Here is a 16,057-nt window from a genome sequence, read left to right as displayed (position 1 = left end):
TATCAGAAACGCAGAAAAGTAGGAACTAGAAAGTAAAAGTCGATTCTAGTAAACAACTTATTTGCTTACATTTTAATTACATTAAGACAAAGAAATATTTTTACATAATGTTACTAGTTCATGGTTTCAACCATATTTGTTTTATATACCATATTATATATAACTTTGTAATTTCGAGTATATATATACATGACGAACATTTAATTTATTGGAGTAAGTAGTTTTAGGCAAAATTTATCACTTCTTATAGTCTACTAAGGCCCCATATACTATGTTTTTTATGTATTGCTTGTATTAGCATCAATCAAGTTCATTTTTAATTTGTAATCTTGCCTTTAATAACCTACTCCCTTAATCTATTGTACTATTATAATACTCATTTGCATATTTCTATACTATAGCATGTTTGATCTAAATATAAAGCAATTACTATCGATTAAACATTTTAATTTAATTTTTGAGTAAAAAGAATGACTATAATCCAAGAATTAATATTTGCACATCGATATATATCGTATATATATATCAACTTTATATCATATTATGTGCGGTAATATTTACCCTACATACATATATGGACTCATATCAAGCAAAAACTACCACACAGGACACACGCGCGCTTATACGCATTTAATATATGCTATAAGTACTATAACATTTTTTTACAAAATATTTTGCAGGTACTGTTATACCAGGTATAACTACGTTCCAATTTATAAAAATGCATCGGTGACTATATCTTAACCATCCATCTGCACCACAGCCTATATTTTTAATGGCTACTTTGATAAACTTATCAGAACAGATTACAACAAAATACATTATTGTCATCTTGCCAACTATTGATCACACCATGTAAAATTTTATAATGTTGATATGTATCAGATACATGGTGTGTTAAAAAAAAAAGATACAGACTGAAAAAAATGAAGATCAAATCACATATTTAATAGTGGATAAAGCTGCAAAACAGATTATTTCAGAAAAGCGTTTGAAAATTAAATAAATGTTTTTCGATTCGATTTATAATAAAAAATGAAATTAATCGCAAATGAGGCTAGTTAATATATTACTCCCTTATTTTATAAAATTCTCTCTGTGTTATTAGAAATTTATTAAAATATTTATCTTGGACTGTTAAAATTCACTGTACATTTTACCATTATATAAAATAAGTTGTATCTCATTTTGAATAAGACTAATACAGAGAACATTCATCAGTCATTCTGGTAATCACAATTATGATCAATTATTGATTATCTTCAATATTATCATTTCTTATCATTGTCATTATCTTGACTTACTTTACTTTGGTATGATGTTATCATGTTAACCCTGCAATAGTTAATCTAATTTAATCTAAAACTAATCTCTCTTTAATAAAAACTAAAGCATAATTAATATTAATTTTTTAGCAGCAACATATAAAAAGTAATGATAAAAATATTTGTGCTTTCTATTGTAATAATAAAAAGTAAAACTATTCATTAGATATATCATATCCAATATGTAGCATAAAACATGTTGTATTGCATTATAATATTATATCAAATTCGCTTGGAATAAAGTTTATAATTTAAAAAAAAAAATAAAATAAAATAAAATAAAATAAAACAATTTTTTTTTTAATTTTATATACATATGTTTTATCAAGATGCGCGTATTTTCTATTCATATCATCAAAACTATAAATAGAGGCTGTAGAAGAAATATTATACTAAAGGATATTATATTGTTCTAAAGATAATAATAATTCAAACGCCCTTCTGATAGTCTAAATAAGTTTTTCATATTGAAGACGGAATCAACACATATCATTGTATAAAATGAATTCTAAAGATATAACAAACTTACTTTTTATGTATTAAGTTTTGCACTATTAGTTTTTTGCCCGTTTTTGCGTGATCGTTCAACGGCACTGTCACGCAAATCTGATATATATACTTTCATAATTTAACAACCATTTACTTTAAGTAAATAAGCAAAATTGGTATTTTTTAATTTTATTGAAGAATTGTTTGAGATGTGGAAGGTGGTGGGTCATTTGGCAAAACAGGTATGGGACCGTCTGTCCATTGAATAAGAGCATGTTCACTCATTTGTGTACTTTGAAAATGATCCTTTAAGAGAGTTTGAGAAAATGTACAGTGCATTTGATATGCTTCACTTTCACGATTAGGATCTCCACAAATTCTATACAAATCTAAAATTTTTAAGATAAAATAAAGTGTAAAAGATCAGTTTATGCGTGTTCATATTTACACACACACGCGTGCACTCACACATACAGAAATTAGATGCAATTACCTTTCAGAATAGCAGTAGCCCATAGTTGTACGTGTACATCTGGTATTTTGGAAGCAAGCTGCATGGCAGGTGTAACCATATTCATAGATTCTCTACTATTTCCTAATGAAAGAAATATATGTCCTAACAAAACGAGACTACAAGAAGTTAATCTATTTAAATCCTCTGAGCTTGCCATTATTAACGTTTCTCTAAGATATCTCCTAAAAAAATTTTTAAGCAACATAGATTATATACTTGTAGATATTTTAACTATATTCTCTTACAATTTACTCACTTGGCTTCATTGTGTCTAGCTCCAAAAAAAGCTTGGAGACCTTGAACATAGTATGCTGCTGCTCTCAAGGAATGTGAATGCGATGGTAAGGACTCTGGATTTATTCTTTCCATTAAAGCACCCAACTCTGCATCTCTTTTTGTTCTAAGGTATACTATGGCCAAATTTAAATTTGCAAATGTCCAAAGTTCTCGTTCTTGAGATGTCTGTAATATATAATTTTATATTATTTTAAAATGCATACAAATTTTAAACCGCCACAATATCTGATATGTACATAATATATGTGAAATACGTATCAACAATAACTCTCTATAATCCTCACAGATTTATATTTAAATTATTTCTTATAACCTACTGATAATTTTACTTTATTGTAACGTATTTATCACTTTTATAGCTTGCTTAATTATTCTATCTTCTAACCCTAAGAGCAGCTGTAAACTGAGCTTCAGCAGCTTCCATACAATTCATAGACATTGCATATAATCCCAAAAGAGCATGCAGTTGAGGCCGATGGCCTTGCAATAATCTCGGTTGCCGCCTACAAAGTTGACATGCCTGGGCTATTTCTGCAAGTGCCACACTTTTATTTCCCATGACGAGGCGGCACATAACTATATGTTCTAATAGCATGAGTTGAAAGACAGAGAGTATCGGCTTATTATCAACGACTGTGAATCAAAACACAATAGGTAAATAAATTTATTATACTAAACTAAGAAGATAAATTCAAAGGATTTATGAATATACTTGTTTCAGTACTTTTTAATTTCTCGATTTGGGTAAGAGCCTTATTTGTGTATTTTTGTGCTTCATCCATATAACCAGCTTGCATTGAATGCATAACAGTTACAAGATAAACCAAAACATACAAATGATCCTTTGGCATCCATATGAACATATCTCCTATATTAGAACCCGTAACTACATCATCCGTTGGCCAATTAGGAGACATGATCGTTTGTATACTTTGTTGCAGTTGTTTTAAGCAAGGTTTCACGCTATTTACCTGTTATGTAATAAAAATATAATATAAGATAAATCAACAAATATGATTTATAAATAATAATTATTTTATCATTACCTGACCAGCCATAAGAAAATGACAAACTTGAAGCACCAAGTAATATACTTTTAAGTATTCTTTTTGATGTGGACTTCCTTGCCAATTTTCAACATGGTGACCGGCTGAATTTAAGAGTGTATGGACTTCCGTAAATTTCTTGTCTATTAATAGGAGCATACATCGACTTAATAAAAATAATACACGTGTGTAACTTGCATTACTAATATGGGAATAATCGACACCAACAGCCAGCAAGCTACTTGCTGCGACGAAATCTTTTTCGGATGCATGTATTTGCTAAAAACACAAATAATATAAAAAATTAATATGATATATCGTAAAGAGAGACAAATCGTTATGGAACCTACCGCCAATTGAAATATAAGTCTACAGTGCCAATAAACATTATGTTGAGATAGTTCTATGGCCTTCCTTAATATAGGTTTACTTAAACTTGGCTGTTGCTGTTGTTCGTACAATTCAGCTACTACACTTGCTGCCTCAAATTTAACATCGTCAAAAGTGTTTATATTTTGACTTAAACGCCACTAAAAAATAATGCCGATTTAAAAATATGTTCAAACGTAACTGTTGATAGTAACACAAATAATATTGACATCAAAACATACAAAGAGGTTAGAAAAGAGAACTACACTGTTATGCAGTTCTCAAAATAAATAATAAGTTATATAAGAAGGATGACTCTGTAAAAATCCTAATAGAAAAGATATCAAATATACAAATCAATAAAGTTTTGATCAAAAACTGACCGCTTGTTCTAGATGTGATCGCGCCAAATCGATATTTTTCGTGTGAGTAAGAAGAATGTTTCCAAGTTGTAGATGAGTACGAGCTTCGACCCGAGGTGGTGGTTTGAAATTGAAGACAGCTTGAAGACACTGAATACATGATTTAATATTTGGTGGGCTCGATGTCCGAAAGTTTTCAGCTAAACCTAACAACGAGAGATACCAAGCGTCCTGAGAAGACGCCATTTTGACATTTCTCGGACGAATACTTTTCCGACCCTTTCAGCCTGTTGAAAGGCCACGGTATATTCAACAATTGGATCATTTAAATACACCAATCAGGATGTTTCCACATTTGCAACTGAATTACAATAATCGGCACATTTTAAAGATTCGGATGTAACCCGATCATTGTTTTAAAAGTTCTTTAATACGTCAATGTGTTTGGTCAAGTTCAAATATGACTTTTGACACGCACGTACGTGTAATATGAACGCGTGTGTATACTACGCGCGAATTATTGCGCATAAAATCATCTACGTTAGAGATTAACACTCTACGAGATACATAAAGAGGCATGAATCGGCTTAAGAAATTTTGACGTTACTGCGTGCCCAAAAATGTGTCATTTCACTAATCATACGAAAAAGAAAAAATAAAAAAAAAAAGAAAATCCGAAGGGCTCGCTGAAAGTGGCATATTTCAGTTGACGTGTGCGTAGAACGTGTGCGCCGACCAATCGGATGCAAGATTTTCGCGAAGAATCGTCGGGAGGAGTACACACGATTCAACACAACTGTAGGTACGGCGGTGCGGTTGGGAGTTACAAGTTGAACGCAATACCTCGCTCGTATTTTGGTTTGGGTATTGGTTTTTCATACGGCCGTAGAACCGTAGAACAGAGGCATTTAGCCGAATTAATTGAGACAACGGTGGCCAGCGAGTGGCTAAAAATGCTACACGCCGGAAATGGAGGTGAAATTCGGCTGGATATGTTAAAACACCGCGAAGAAAGTGACACAGTAGAAGAGGCAACGTCAAGAAAGTGCGAGGGGCAGCTGTCTTCGATGAAGGCAAACAGCTGTTCGTCTTGCATACTTCCTAATCGTACCATTGAAATGGAACAAGAGGATAACAACTCGTGCTGGAACAATCTGCCCAGCGTTATTTTGCAAGAAATATTTTCGTATTTGCCACATGAGAACAGGATAAAAGCCTCTCAGGTATACTTCTACTTTTTGTTTTTTTTTGTCCTGTCAACTGACCTGACACAGTAGGTAATCAAACGATTATATTTCACATAGCCGTTTGATGTTTACGAAACTCGACCTTTCTATCTATTGCGTGTAAATCGTAACGGTTGAATGCTCGTTACGCGAGATTTTTTTGTAACTTACTAATATTATAAATATTCGTTTATATATATATATATATATATAATTTTTGCAAAATCAAGAATATACCTATCAAAGTAATACTGTCAAAATAGTAATACATACGTATGAACGTAAAATCTCTATGGCATACTCTAATTGAATCTAATGTACCTGTCCTAATTTATACAGGTTTGTAAAAATTGGAGATATGCGTTATTCCATCCCAGTTTTTGGAGAAAAATTACTTTTGTTCTGAAAGACGAGGATAGTATTTCATGGGCTAGGTCGGTAATTCGTGCTTGTAACAAAAAATTTATGATGTTAATATAAATTTGAATTATATAATTTTATAGGTTTCTGGCAGATTGTTTTGGGCTTAGTGTACACGAAGCAACCATAAGATGTGACATAGCGTGTCATATTGTAGAAACTTCTCATCTTTTGAAAAAATTAAGTTGTAATAGGCAGTTACGAAAATTGTTCTTGGAATATAGCAGTAGCATATTTGAATGTCCTAATTGGTACATGGAAAGCGAGACTGACAGGTAGAATTGTACAAATATTGTTTTAAAGATATTTAAAGGATATATTTAAATCTGACTTTTTTTTATGAATCTTTATAGTCCAACGAACAGTACCTCTCTAATGAAATCCATTGTGAAAATTATTGAAACATCTAACTGTTTGGAAGCTCTGAGTTTAGGATACATAGAAGAGTTAGCAACTAATGCCAATATAATTTTAGAACCATTACTTCTACATCATGCTAAACATCTAACACACCTCAGTCTAGCATCCGTCAAGGATGACCCAGACCATTATGACTTTATAGAATTGGAAGAATATATTTTTAAATCATTTATCAGACTGACTGTTTTGACAGTAGATTATGACGTTGTTAATGATGCCTTACTCAGAGCTTTAGACAGTGGCACCATGGAAACGATAGTAATACATGTACATGGTTGGCATAACGATTACTTAGGAACATCAAATGCAGCTTGGGAGTATTTCGTTCAAAAGAAGTATGTTAACATTATTCTGTAAAATATTATATCTCCAAATGGCTATTTCTTCATTAACCGGTGTAATATTAATCAAATTCATTTTTAGTCCAAAATGTGAACTACGACTAAATCTCATACATTCTTACATTGGTGTAAAAGTATTAGATACGGAAATTCTTCGCCCTTCCATGCCTCTGACGCACTTAAAAGTATTGTTCTGTGAAAAATTTAATACAGAGGTACTACATCGATTATCAAATTGGTATCCTCACACATTAAAATCACTCATATGGATAGATTCTATGGATACTACGGTAAATACTCCAGCTACAGACGATCCTAATGAGCCGGATAGGTAACTAATTTGCATCGTACTTTTGATGCAAATAATTAATGAAAATCAAACGTAAATTTACTTTTCAATCTATTACAGCCCAGATCCCCTAGTATTCGTGGCTTGGAAGTGTACTAAACTCGTGGAAATGGTGTTTATAGGACACAAATATTACAAAGAAAATTTATTAGCTATCGCACGTCTCAGAGGAAGTACACTCAAACTTCTTGTATTTGCAGAAAGTGATATTGCGTCTGACAGCGAATCGTGGCACAAGACTGAGACCATCACGCATGTGAGTACATGCATTATTTTTCTCCTAATGGCGTAATTAATGATAACTTATCTTCGTATTACAGGAAATACAAGAGATAATGGGTAAACATTGGGCACCATTGAGGAACACGGAGTTACCAACGGTAGTGTTGAATCCATTTGCCGGTGACAGCAGGGAGGTCATTATGCCGCTTATCCTGCGCGACGAGAAGTAACTTCCAAGAAAAATAATGCCAAGAAAATGTCATCCAAGGACTATCCATTAACAGCCACGACCACTTATGGAAGGAGAACATTTTCAGAAGTACAGTTGTAAAGTTATATTCTTTATTTTTCTATAAGATTTTTTTTTGTACGCAACGCGGTGAATACGTATAATGAGTTCATAGTCCAAAATCTAATTAACGCATACTGCCATCCGTCGGCTAGTTGTTAGATGTAACTTATTAAGTAGAGAGGATGAGAATAGTCGTACCGTACTATCGCGCCGTGATATTACCAATTCTTGTATGGATGTGATATGTATATGGAGCTCGCATTTACATTGCGCTATACGTTTGCGAGTTTAACGTGCATCAATGTTCCTTCTTTAACGATCATGCTTTATCTTAAACCATTCCTTCAAGGAAGATTTATTCCTTATATGCACAAAACTAATTTGTGGCACAACCAAGGGAGATAGTTAACGGTGTTATAGATCGTGGATCATCGATGTTCGTAAGCTCGATTACCGATGTATAGTACACGATCAATCCCCAATGCTCTAGCGATAAGCCTACCTCTCGTGTCTTTCTCACGACGAAACGTCCAAATTGAACGCAAATTACAATGTAATACAAATTGCAATGATTGAGAGGGAGAGAGAGAGAGAGAGAGAGAGAGAGAGAAAGAGAGAGAAAGAGAGAGAACGATTTTCTATAATCCTTACGACGGATGGTAGGAATGACTTATTTATGCTGTGATTTTTCTTCGTTGGAGAAGCTATGCAGGGAATCGCGTCTTTATATTGACAATGATAATCGTAAACTTATCAGGTATATATATCCTCACCGCGATCTTTACTTTACCGATCGTTCCTCTCACCCAAATATCATCGATACCCTGCAAAGAATAATAAGTAAATTTCGTGTAGATATAACAATACCTTGGTGTATGTGAGAACAAGGTTAATATGTAAAAAAAAAAAAAAAGAAAAAAGAAAAAGAAAAGAAAAAAAGAAGAAAACGAAAACGTCAAGGTAACGCTATATGGATAGCATTTTTGACGTCTACCTGTTGCTACAGGGTCATTAAAGATAATATTTAATAACCAAGGTAAATAACTTGGAAAAGGAAGACGATCATCTATGGGATAGAAGTGAGAGAAATTCCGTGAAACAATTAAACAAGGGAGAGAGGTCCGATCCCATGATCTTCCACAGGAAAACTAATACGAAAATTCCAAAAACGTTATCTGTAAGTAGAAGAGAAAAGCATCGTTCTTAACGGATATTTTTCCAATCCACTGCAAGAAAAAGAATGTAGATAAACAAAGGAGTCAAGCATTCGCTAAGAGCATGCTGTGCGACACTACTAAGAAGGGATATTTAAAAACAACTCGATAGAATTAAACATACTTTAAACGAGTATTGCGTAGTTTGTATTAAATGCACAGGGGTACAGAGCTGAGAACTCAAAGTAAGAAGTCAAATGGCGTTCCGAGGTTATTTTTAATACCAAAACCAATCGGACGCAATTGTAAAAAAAAAAAAGAAGAAGGAAGAAAGAAAAAAGAAAAGAAGATGAAGAAGAAGAAGAAGAAGAAAAAAGCGACAAGAAACGTTTAAATGTGAACGCGCACGCCGGAGTCGGCCAAGTAGTACATGCATACAAGAGATAGCCGAAGAAGATGAATCATGCGGAATGTTGTACGGCGGTATGTGTGTTATATCATATAAACTGTGATCAACAACCGTTTGTTCTGTACGTACCATTTTTCTCCATCATGCTCTTAGCGATCGCCGATATGCGAAACATGAGTATATCTAACGAAGATCGAAGGAAGTAACTCTGCTAATCGTATATATACATATATGTGTATATACATATGTATATGTATATATATCTATATACTTATATATGTATATATATATATGTAGGTATATCTGTAACTACTAATCTATCGAAGTTTAAACGTTTAATATTCGGGTGCAGTAAAAAGCACTCGCATTTCTATCGTGCGATTAATAATGGTGACGATTTTGAATGTTGTTTACAAAGGAACCATATATAATAACTTGAAGAATAAGGAGGAATAACAAAAGAGAAAGAAAAAAAAAAGTAGAAGAAAAAGAAAAGAAACCAAGAAACCAACGTATATACAGTTATACTATTCTGAGATGCGATTTACTTTTTTCGAATCCTTGTATAATTATTAACGTCGTCGTATGTACATCGTAGTCACGTATTATACCATTCTTTTTTTATATGTGATCCTGTACATACACTTCATCGAAATCTTTAAATGAAAAGAAAAGAAACAAAAAAAAAGGAAAAAAAAACAAAACAGAAGTATTTCCACACTTATATGTGAAAGAAAGCCGCGATAATGTGCCCCCCCCCCCCCCCCCCAAACATGGTGTAAAGTCAAGAATAAGATATGCGAAAAACAATGTTGTAATACGTGTAATATATATATATATATACACACGCATATATATATATACAAATCTACATATGTATGTATGTATATATGTATACAAAAATACACGAATGCAAAAGGTTCGATCGAGTGTGAGGCACAAAAAATGTATGTAAAATGAGGGAACGATATTCCTTTCGAGCGAACACGTAAAAACGGGAGAGAAAGAGAGGAAGAGAGAGAGAGAGAGAGAGAGAGAGAGAGAGAGAGAGAGAGAGAGAACGATAAGATGCCGCTATAATACAAGATGAACGGGCCTTAATATGTACCTGAGTCGCGATGTAAGAGTAATTTTGACGAAACGTTTGACGCGCGACGTTCGCGATATAAAAGAAAGAAAGAGAAGAAACATACACGTACACGTTAAAAGCTAATCATTAAATCCTTAGTAGACATTTTTTGTCGAACCATTTGGTAATAACGAAACCAATCGTTTATCAAAAAATGACTAGAGGTTAAGATAGAAGAAGATATGCGTCTGCGACAGCCCTTTCATTTCGTACTACATGCGCGTGAACAATTAATTGTATTTACTTTACATTGAACGATGTAACACGAGAAAAAGAAAGAGAGAGAGAGAGAGAGAATGTGTGAGAAAAAGAAAAGGGGAAAGAGAAGGAAGTCTTAACGCGAAATAAGACTCGTATAATAATCGAATAACGCGCGCTCGTTAGCCGCCATTTTAACGCGCGTAAGTCCGCCATGTTTTTTCTTTTTCCCCTCTTTTTTCTTTACTTATTTTAGATTTTCTTTTTGTTTATTTATTTCTTTCTTTCTTCCTTTCTTTCTTTCTTTCTTTCTTTCTTTCTTTCTTTCTTTCTTTCTTTCTTTCTTTCTTTCTTTTATTTCTTTTTTCATTTAACGATAATTCCTTTGATCATTCTTGCATAATTTTTCCTTTAGCTTCGAAATCGCGTGCTTATAAATATTATTAAAAAAAAGTCATGCTCGCGTGCGCGCGGTGTTTACGAGACCGTGAATGAGAGCAAGAGAGCGAGAGAGAGAGCGAGAGAGAGAGAGAGAGAGAGAGAGAGAGAGAGAGAGAGTACGTGTGTATGTAAAAGACCATGCATGTTGCATTCGTATTGCGAAGAATCTATCTATGTGTGTCGCGTGTAAGGGAGAGAGAGAGAGCAGAAACAAGATAAAAATTAAATAGAAAAGTAAAGATGAAATGTGAGAAAGAAAAAAGAATAAATCTAGATGATAATGTGTAGCACCATCTATGCGCGTTAAAAAGAAAAAGAAAAAAAGAAAAAAAAATAAGAAGAAAAGAACAAAGAATGTGCAGCCGCTTAATATGGGCACAACGCGAAGGTACACAGCGTGCGTATATGTATTATTGATTATAGAGCGCGACGATATACAACAAACATAAGACTGAACCTGCCGAAAAAGGTGTATTTAAACAAAAAATATGCATACACAATCGCGCGCGCGCGCACATATTATACATGAAAGTTAAGCGAGCTGCACGTTGCATCACGATGGACATCGTACTCATGAAGGAACACGTACTTCCTATGTATATGCGAATAGGCGGAAGAATGAAAAGAAGAGAAAGAGAGATAGGGAGCAAGATTTTTCTCGTGAATCTCTTCTGTGGTTTATTCTTTTAAAAATGCTACCAACATTATTGGGCCTTCTTTCTTTTCTTATTACTTTTCTTTTCTTTTCCTTTTTTCTTTTTTTTTTTTTTTTCTTAATTTCCGGTTCGCTCGATGGTGGAAAAATTTAATATATGTATATATACATGTACATATATATACACACACATATGTATGTATGTATGTATATATATATATATATATACACATGTTAGCGATTTTATGAATATGTTCGTCGTCGTATTAATGCGAAAGATTAAGCGAAAGGATATTAAGAAGCAATTAAAATAAGGGTGATGTGTGTGGTGCGTGTCACGCAAAGACAGCTAGCGTTTAGAGATACGGAAAAGAGAAAAAAAAAAGAACAGGAAGCCTCCATACACACGTATTATGTATGTAGTAAAACCACACATACATGCCCACATACACGCGCGCACACACATACATACACACGCACGTACACACAAACACACTGTATTCCTCGTTCCGAGGGCTCACTCGATAATGGTTCTCTCATAGCCGATAATTAACCTTAAGCAGCCTGCCAAGAATCAAAATACATAAAATATGTAAAATATCAAACGAACGCTAGCCAGTACAGAATGCTATAAGATCTATTTTTTAAGACGCGAATGTATATTTTTGTACTAAGGCAGGCCTTAGTGTGCGTGATCGTAACGAGAAAACAAGAATAAAGAAGAAACGAAGAAAAAGAAGAAGAAGAAGAAGAAGAAGAAGAAAACAGTCGCGATAAAAAAGGAAAAAAAAGTAATTATAATAATAATAATTATAATAATTATAATAATAATAATACTAATAATAATAACAAATTCCTCTTGAGCGCGCGCACAAGAACGCCAAGATGGAGGAGAGCTGTGATTAAATCATGTCGGCTTAAAATAAGAAAGAGGAAACGTAATAACGCCAAGATTTAAACGAAGCGAACAAAGGGGTGGGGGATGTGCGACGTCAATTCCAGTAAATCCTGCTGTTGGATATTATTATTATACATATATGTTGTACCGAGTGGGCCATAAGAAGAAAGAAGAGAAGAGATTAGAGGAATCGAATAAAACGAAGCGATATGATGAAGAACAAAACATCTGTGATAAAACTAAAAATAAAAGAAACCAATATTAAAATCCTAGATGGGTGCTCATTGATAAGGAAGAATAAAGAAGGAAGGAAAGAGGAAAGAACGAAAAAAGATACGAAGAATCTTTAAAATATGTAGGTCTAAAGAAAACGAACATGAAAACGAAGATGAATGCACGAAGTATATGATTCCTAGAAGATGAGGTGTTTTTTGATCGAGTATGATTCCGATGAGAGAGCAAGGGAAATAACGAATGAGGGTATGAGAGAACGAGATGACGCTATACGTGTGATCGATTTACTCGTAAAAAGGAAATGAGAGATTTAAAATGACACGAATAGGAATGAGGAAAATGATAAAATATCGACGTGAAAAGATATCGAACGTGTCGGTCCAACTCTCCTCAAAGAAAAATGCCGATCTAACAATCCTCGCGAAAATTCAACGAACGTCCAGTCGTCTATTCGCGTATATACATATATAATTTTATCTTTATAAACGCGTTTAGATGAGAGTGTGCCCATAGAGAGAGAGAGAGAGAGAGGGAGAGAGAGAGAGAGAGAGAGAGAGAGATGCATATTTAGTTATGTAGATGAAAACTATTCACGATATTGCGCGATTAAAGGCCATAACATACACAAAACACGATGAACACAAGACATGCGTACACAAATTTAATTTACGTGCAAAAGAGCACACTGACATTCCATTCGGAAAAGGAAATGTGTAGAAACGTGTAAAAAGAAGGTGAACATCGAGGCTCAAGAACTCTTTTATTTTCTTTTTTTTTTTCCTTTTTTTTCTTTTTCTTTTCTTTTTTCTTTTTTTTTCCTTCCTTTTTTTTCTTATCAATTAACACGTGTAAATACGTGAAGCACGATAGATAGATGAAGCTCGATTCAACTAGAATTCGAGTTAGAGTTTCGAGTATTAGTATGTATTAAAGTTACGAGCTCTAGTGAACTTTCCATGTGGAAACAAAAAGAATAATGATTAATACGCTGGACCAACAACAATTTGACTGACTTTCATGTCTTCGCTTTGAGACAAAAATTTAGGCCGATCTATCATTTCTTCTTGACTTTTGAATTCAATTAGAATCTCGTTGAAGTGACGACGAGCGAAGAGAAAGAGAGTGAGAGAGAAAGAAAGACGAAGAATATATACAAGAATTATTTATTTAAAAATCGAAATGGTAAAAATCGAAAGTAAGTAATCACGGAATAGGTAGGTCCAGGGTATGTACCACGAGCAGTATTATAAGTTCCTAACGAAAGAAGAAGGAAACAAAAGAAAGAACTTTGCACTTCGTTTTAGAACAACACTCTAGATATTTAAAATATATCGTAGCTTCGTCGAAGTAACACGAAAGAAGAGCGCATTTTGTTCGACATAATAATCTTTTTTCATCGATCGACTACTTGCTTTCATATATGTGTATGTATACACGCGACATGACACAAAACACACATACGTAACACGCAAATACATACTACCGATAACGTTATCGAAATTTATATAAACCAAGTATGATCCATTCCAATAAAAAAATAAAGGGCAGCCGATGATAAATCGCGTTCGAGAAATCGCGTAGATCGGGCGGGCAAAAACGAAAGGATTCTTGTTAGAAAAAGAGAAAGAGAAGAAAAAGAATATCTTTCATTCATCCCCTGGAATTATATATGTACTAATATGTTATATATATGTATGTCCTCGTCTGATATACGCTACAGAAAGGGAGAGAGAAAGAGAGAGGGGGAGAAAGAGAGAGAGAGAGAGAGGGAGGGTAAGAGAGAGATACACACACACACATATACACACACACACACACATGCATGAATAATTACACGATCTTATCGAAAATCCAACGCTCTCCTCGATCGATAATAATGCACGTAGGAAGGAAGCTAAGTGTTAACCGTACGTAAGAAATAAAAGGATAGAAGCTTGCGGCAAGAGAGAAATATACATATGCACACACATATGTTTTCGTCATCGCGCAAACGGAGAAAAAAAAAGAATTAAAGAAAAAAAAAAAAAAAAAGAAAAGAAAAGAAAAAAACTTTACGACGATCCCATACCAATGATCTTCTTCGAGTTTTTCTACGAGATCGAGAAAAATATTATGATAGAGAGCGCAGATCTAAATAAATAAAAAAAAAAAAAAGAAGAAAGAAAGGAAAAAGAAGTAAAGAAAGACGAAACAAAAAATTACCGTCGTTCGAATTTGTTGCGCGTATCTATCGTATTGCGGGAATAAGTAATCAAAATAAAAGGAAAAATATGGTTCATCATGTTCTACTGTAAAAATAACTTAAAACGATCCACCGAAATTTCAAACTTCCCTTTTCTCGTTCTTCGAAAGTACGATCTTCGGCTAGTCTTTAATTTCCGCCGTTCGATCATTCTTCGTTTACACAATGTATTATTTCATCGTATATTGCAATTGTCACAATGGTAACAATTTCGATGCTCGCGAACGGCGGAGTTATCGATAAGCACAAAAATGAAACTATATGACCGCAAAATTATGCTTCGCAACTTATAAAAAAAAAAAGAAAGGAAGAAAGGAAAAGACGAAAAAGAAGAAGAAGAATAAGAACGATCTGAAAAGTCTAATGAAAGAAAGAAGCTTGTGAACATTAAATTCGCGTGTTTTTTTGCGAACGAGCAAAGCCATTGTTCTTCTTCGAAGTTTGCGCGCGCGTGTGCAAACGGATCACAGGTTCATTCGTAATCCTCATGCGTTGCGTTGTATATACTTGTCGACGACGATGATGATGATGATGATGATGATGATGATAATGATAATGATGATGATGATGATGATGATGATGATGATGATGCTGATAATGATGATGATGATGATGATGATGATGATAATGATGATGATAATGATGACGACGACTACGGTGATGATTCGTGATTGGTAGAGTTTGGTTGGCTCACGAATTCGATTATACAACTCGAATTTTGTTTCTTTTTTCTTTCCTTTCTTTAATTGCGTGATCGATTTATATCTCCTTCGGCGATTATATTCAACCATTTTAACGAGAACAAGACAAGAAAAAAAATGAGAGAAAAAGTAAGAAGAAACTTAACGTTGTACATTATGAAATGTACATTCTTCTAATTTATATTTTATCAATTGTATCAACGCTCTTCGGCACGTATACCTACTTTGGTGATCGACTTACTATTATTATTATTATTACAATTGTTATTGTTGTTATTATTATTAATTTTTATGATTAATATTATATTAATTGTTGGCAAGCAC

The 16,057-nt window shown here is 33.6% G+C and overlaps 2 protein-coding genes across 4 annotated transcripts; one reads left to right on the top strand and one right to left on the bottom strand.

Annotated features, from left to right (window-relative positions):
• Positions 1 to 43: 43 nt before the first annotated feature.
• LOC122630128 (MAU2 chromatid cohesion factor homolog) lies at positions 44 to 4,967 on the bottom strand. Of its 3 annotated transcripts, none has more exons than XR_006327419.1 (9): positions 4,424 to 4,967; positions 4,022 to 4,201; positions 3,672 to 3,950; positions 3,350 to 3,596; positions 3,011 to 3,258; positions 2,585 to 2,790; positions 2,308 to 2,510; positions 1,855 to 2,203; positions 44 to 1,335 (listed from the first exon to the last, which is right to left on the bottom strand). XR_006327419.1 is itself a non-coding variant. In XM_043814280.1 (8 exons), the coding sequence occupies exons 1-8, from the start codon at positions 4,646 to 4,648 to the stop codon at positions 2,004 to 2,006; spliced, it is 1,788 nt and encodes a 595-aa protein (XP_043670215.1). In that variant the 5' UTR covers positions 4,649 to 4,967; the 3' UTR covers positions 1,768 to 2,003. The 3 variants fall into 3 exon arrangements, 1 of the variants encoding a protein (XP_043670215.1); XR_006327420.1 differs by having other exon boundaries at positions 44 to 917; XM_043814280.1 differs by lacking the exon at positions 44 to 1,335 and having other exon boundaries at positions 1,768 to 2,203.
• A 118-nt stretch (positions 4,968 to 5,085) lies between these two features.
• LOC122630131 (F-box only protein 33) lies at positions 5,086 to 12,065 on the top strand. Its single transcript, XM_043814283.1, has 7 exons — positions 5,086 to 5,625; positions 5,968 to 6,062; positions 6,132 to 6,323; positions 6,402 to 6,803; positions 6,892 to 7,140; positions 7,219 to 7,414; positions 7,479 to 12,065. Exons 1-7 carry the CDS (start codon positions 5,146 to 5,148, stop codon positions 7,608 to 7,610), a joined length of 1,746 nt encoding a protein of 581 aa, XP_043670218.1. The 5' UTR covers positions 5,086 to 5,145; the 3' UTR covers positions 7,611 to 12,065.
• The last annotated feature ends 3,992 nt before the right edge of the window (positions 12,066 to 16,057 follow it).

The sequence above is a fragment of the Vespula pensylvanica genome, chromosome 6 (genome assembly GCF_014466175.1).
Source record: "Vespula pensylvanica isolate Volc-1 chromosome 6, ASM1446617v1, whole genome shotgun sequence".
Classification (NCBI taxonomy): Eukaryota; Metazoa; Arthropoda; class Insecta; order Hymenoptera; family Vespidae; genus Vespula; species Vespula pensylvanica.
Note: the sequence above shows the minus strand (reverse complement) of the source record. Positions and strands in the feature narration are given on the sequence as shown.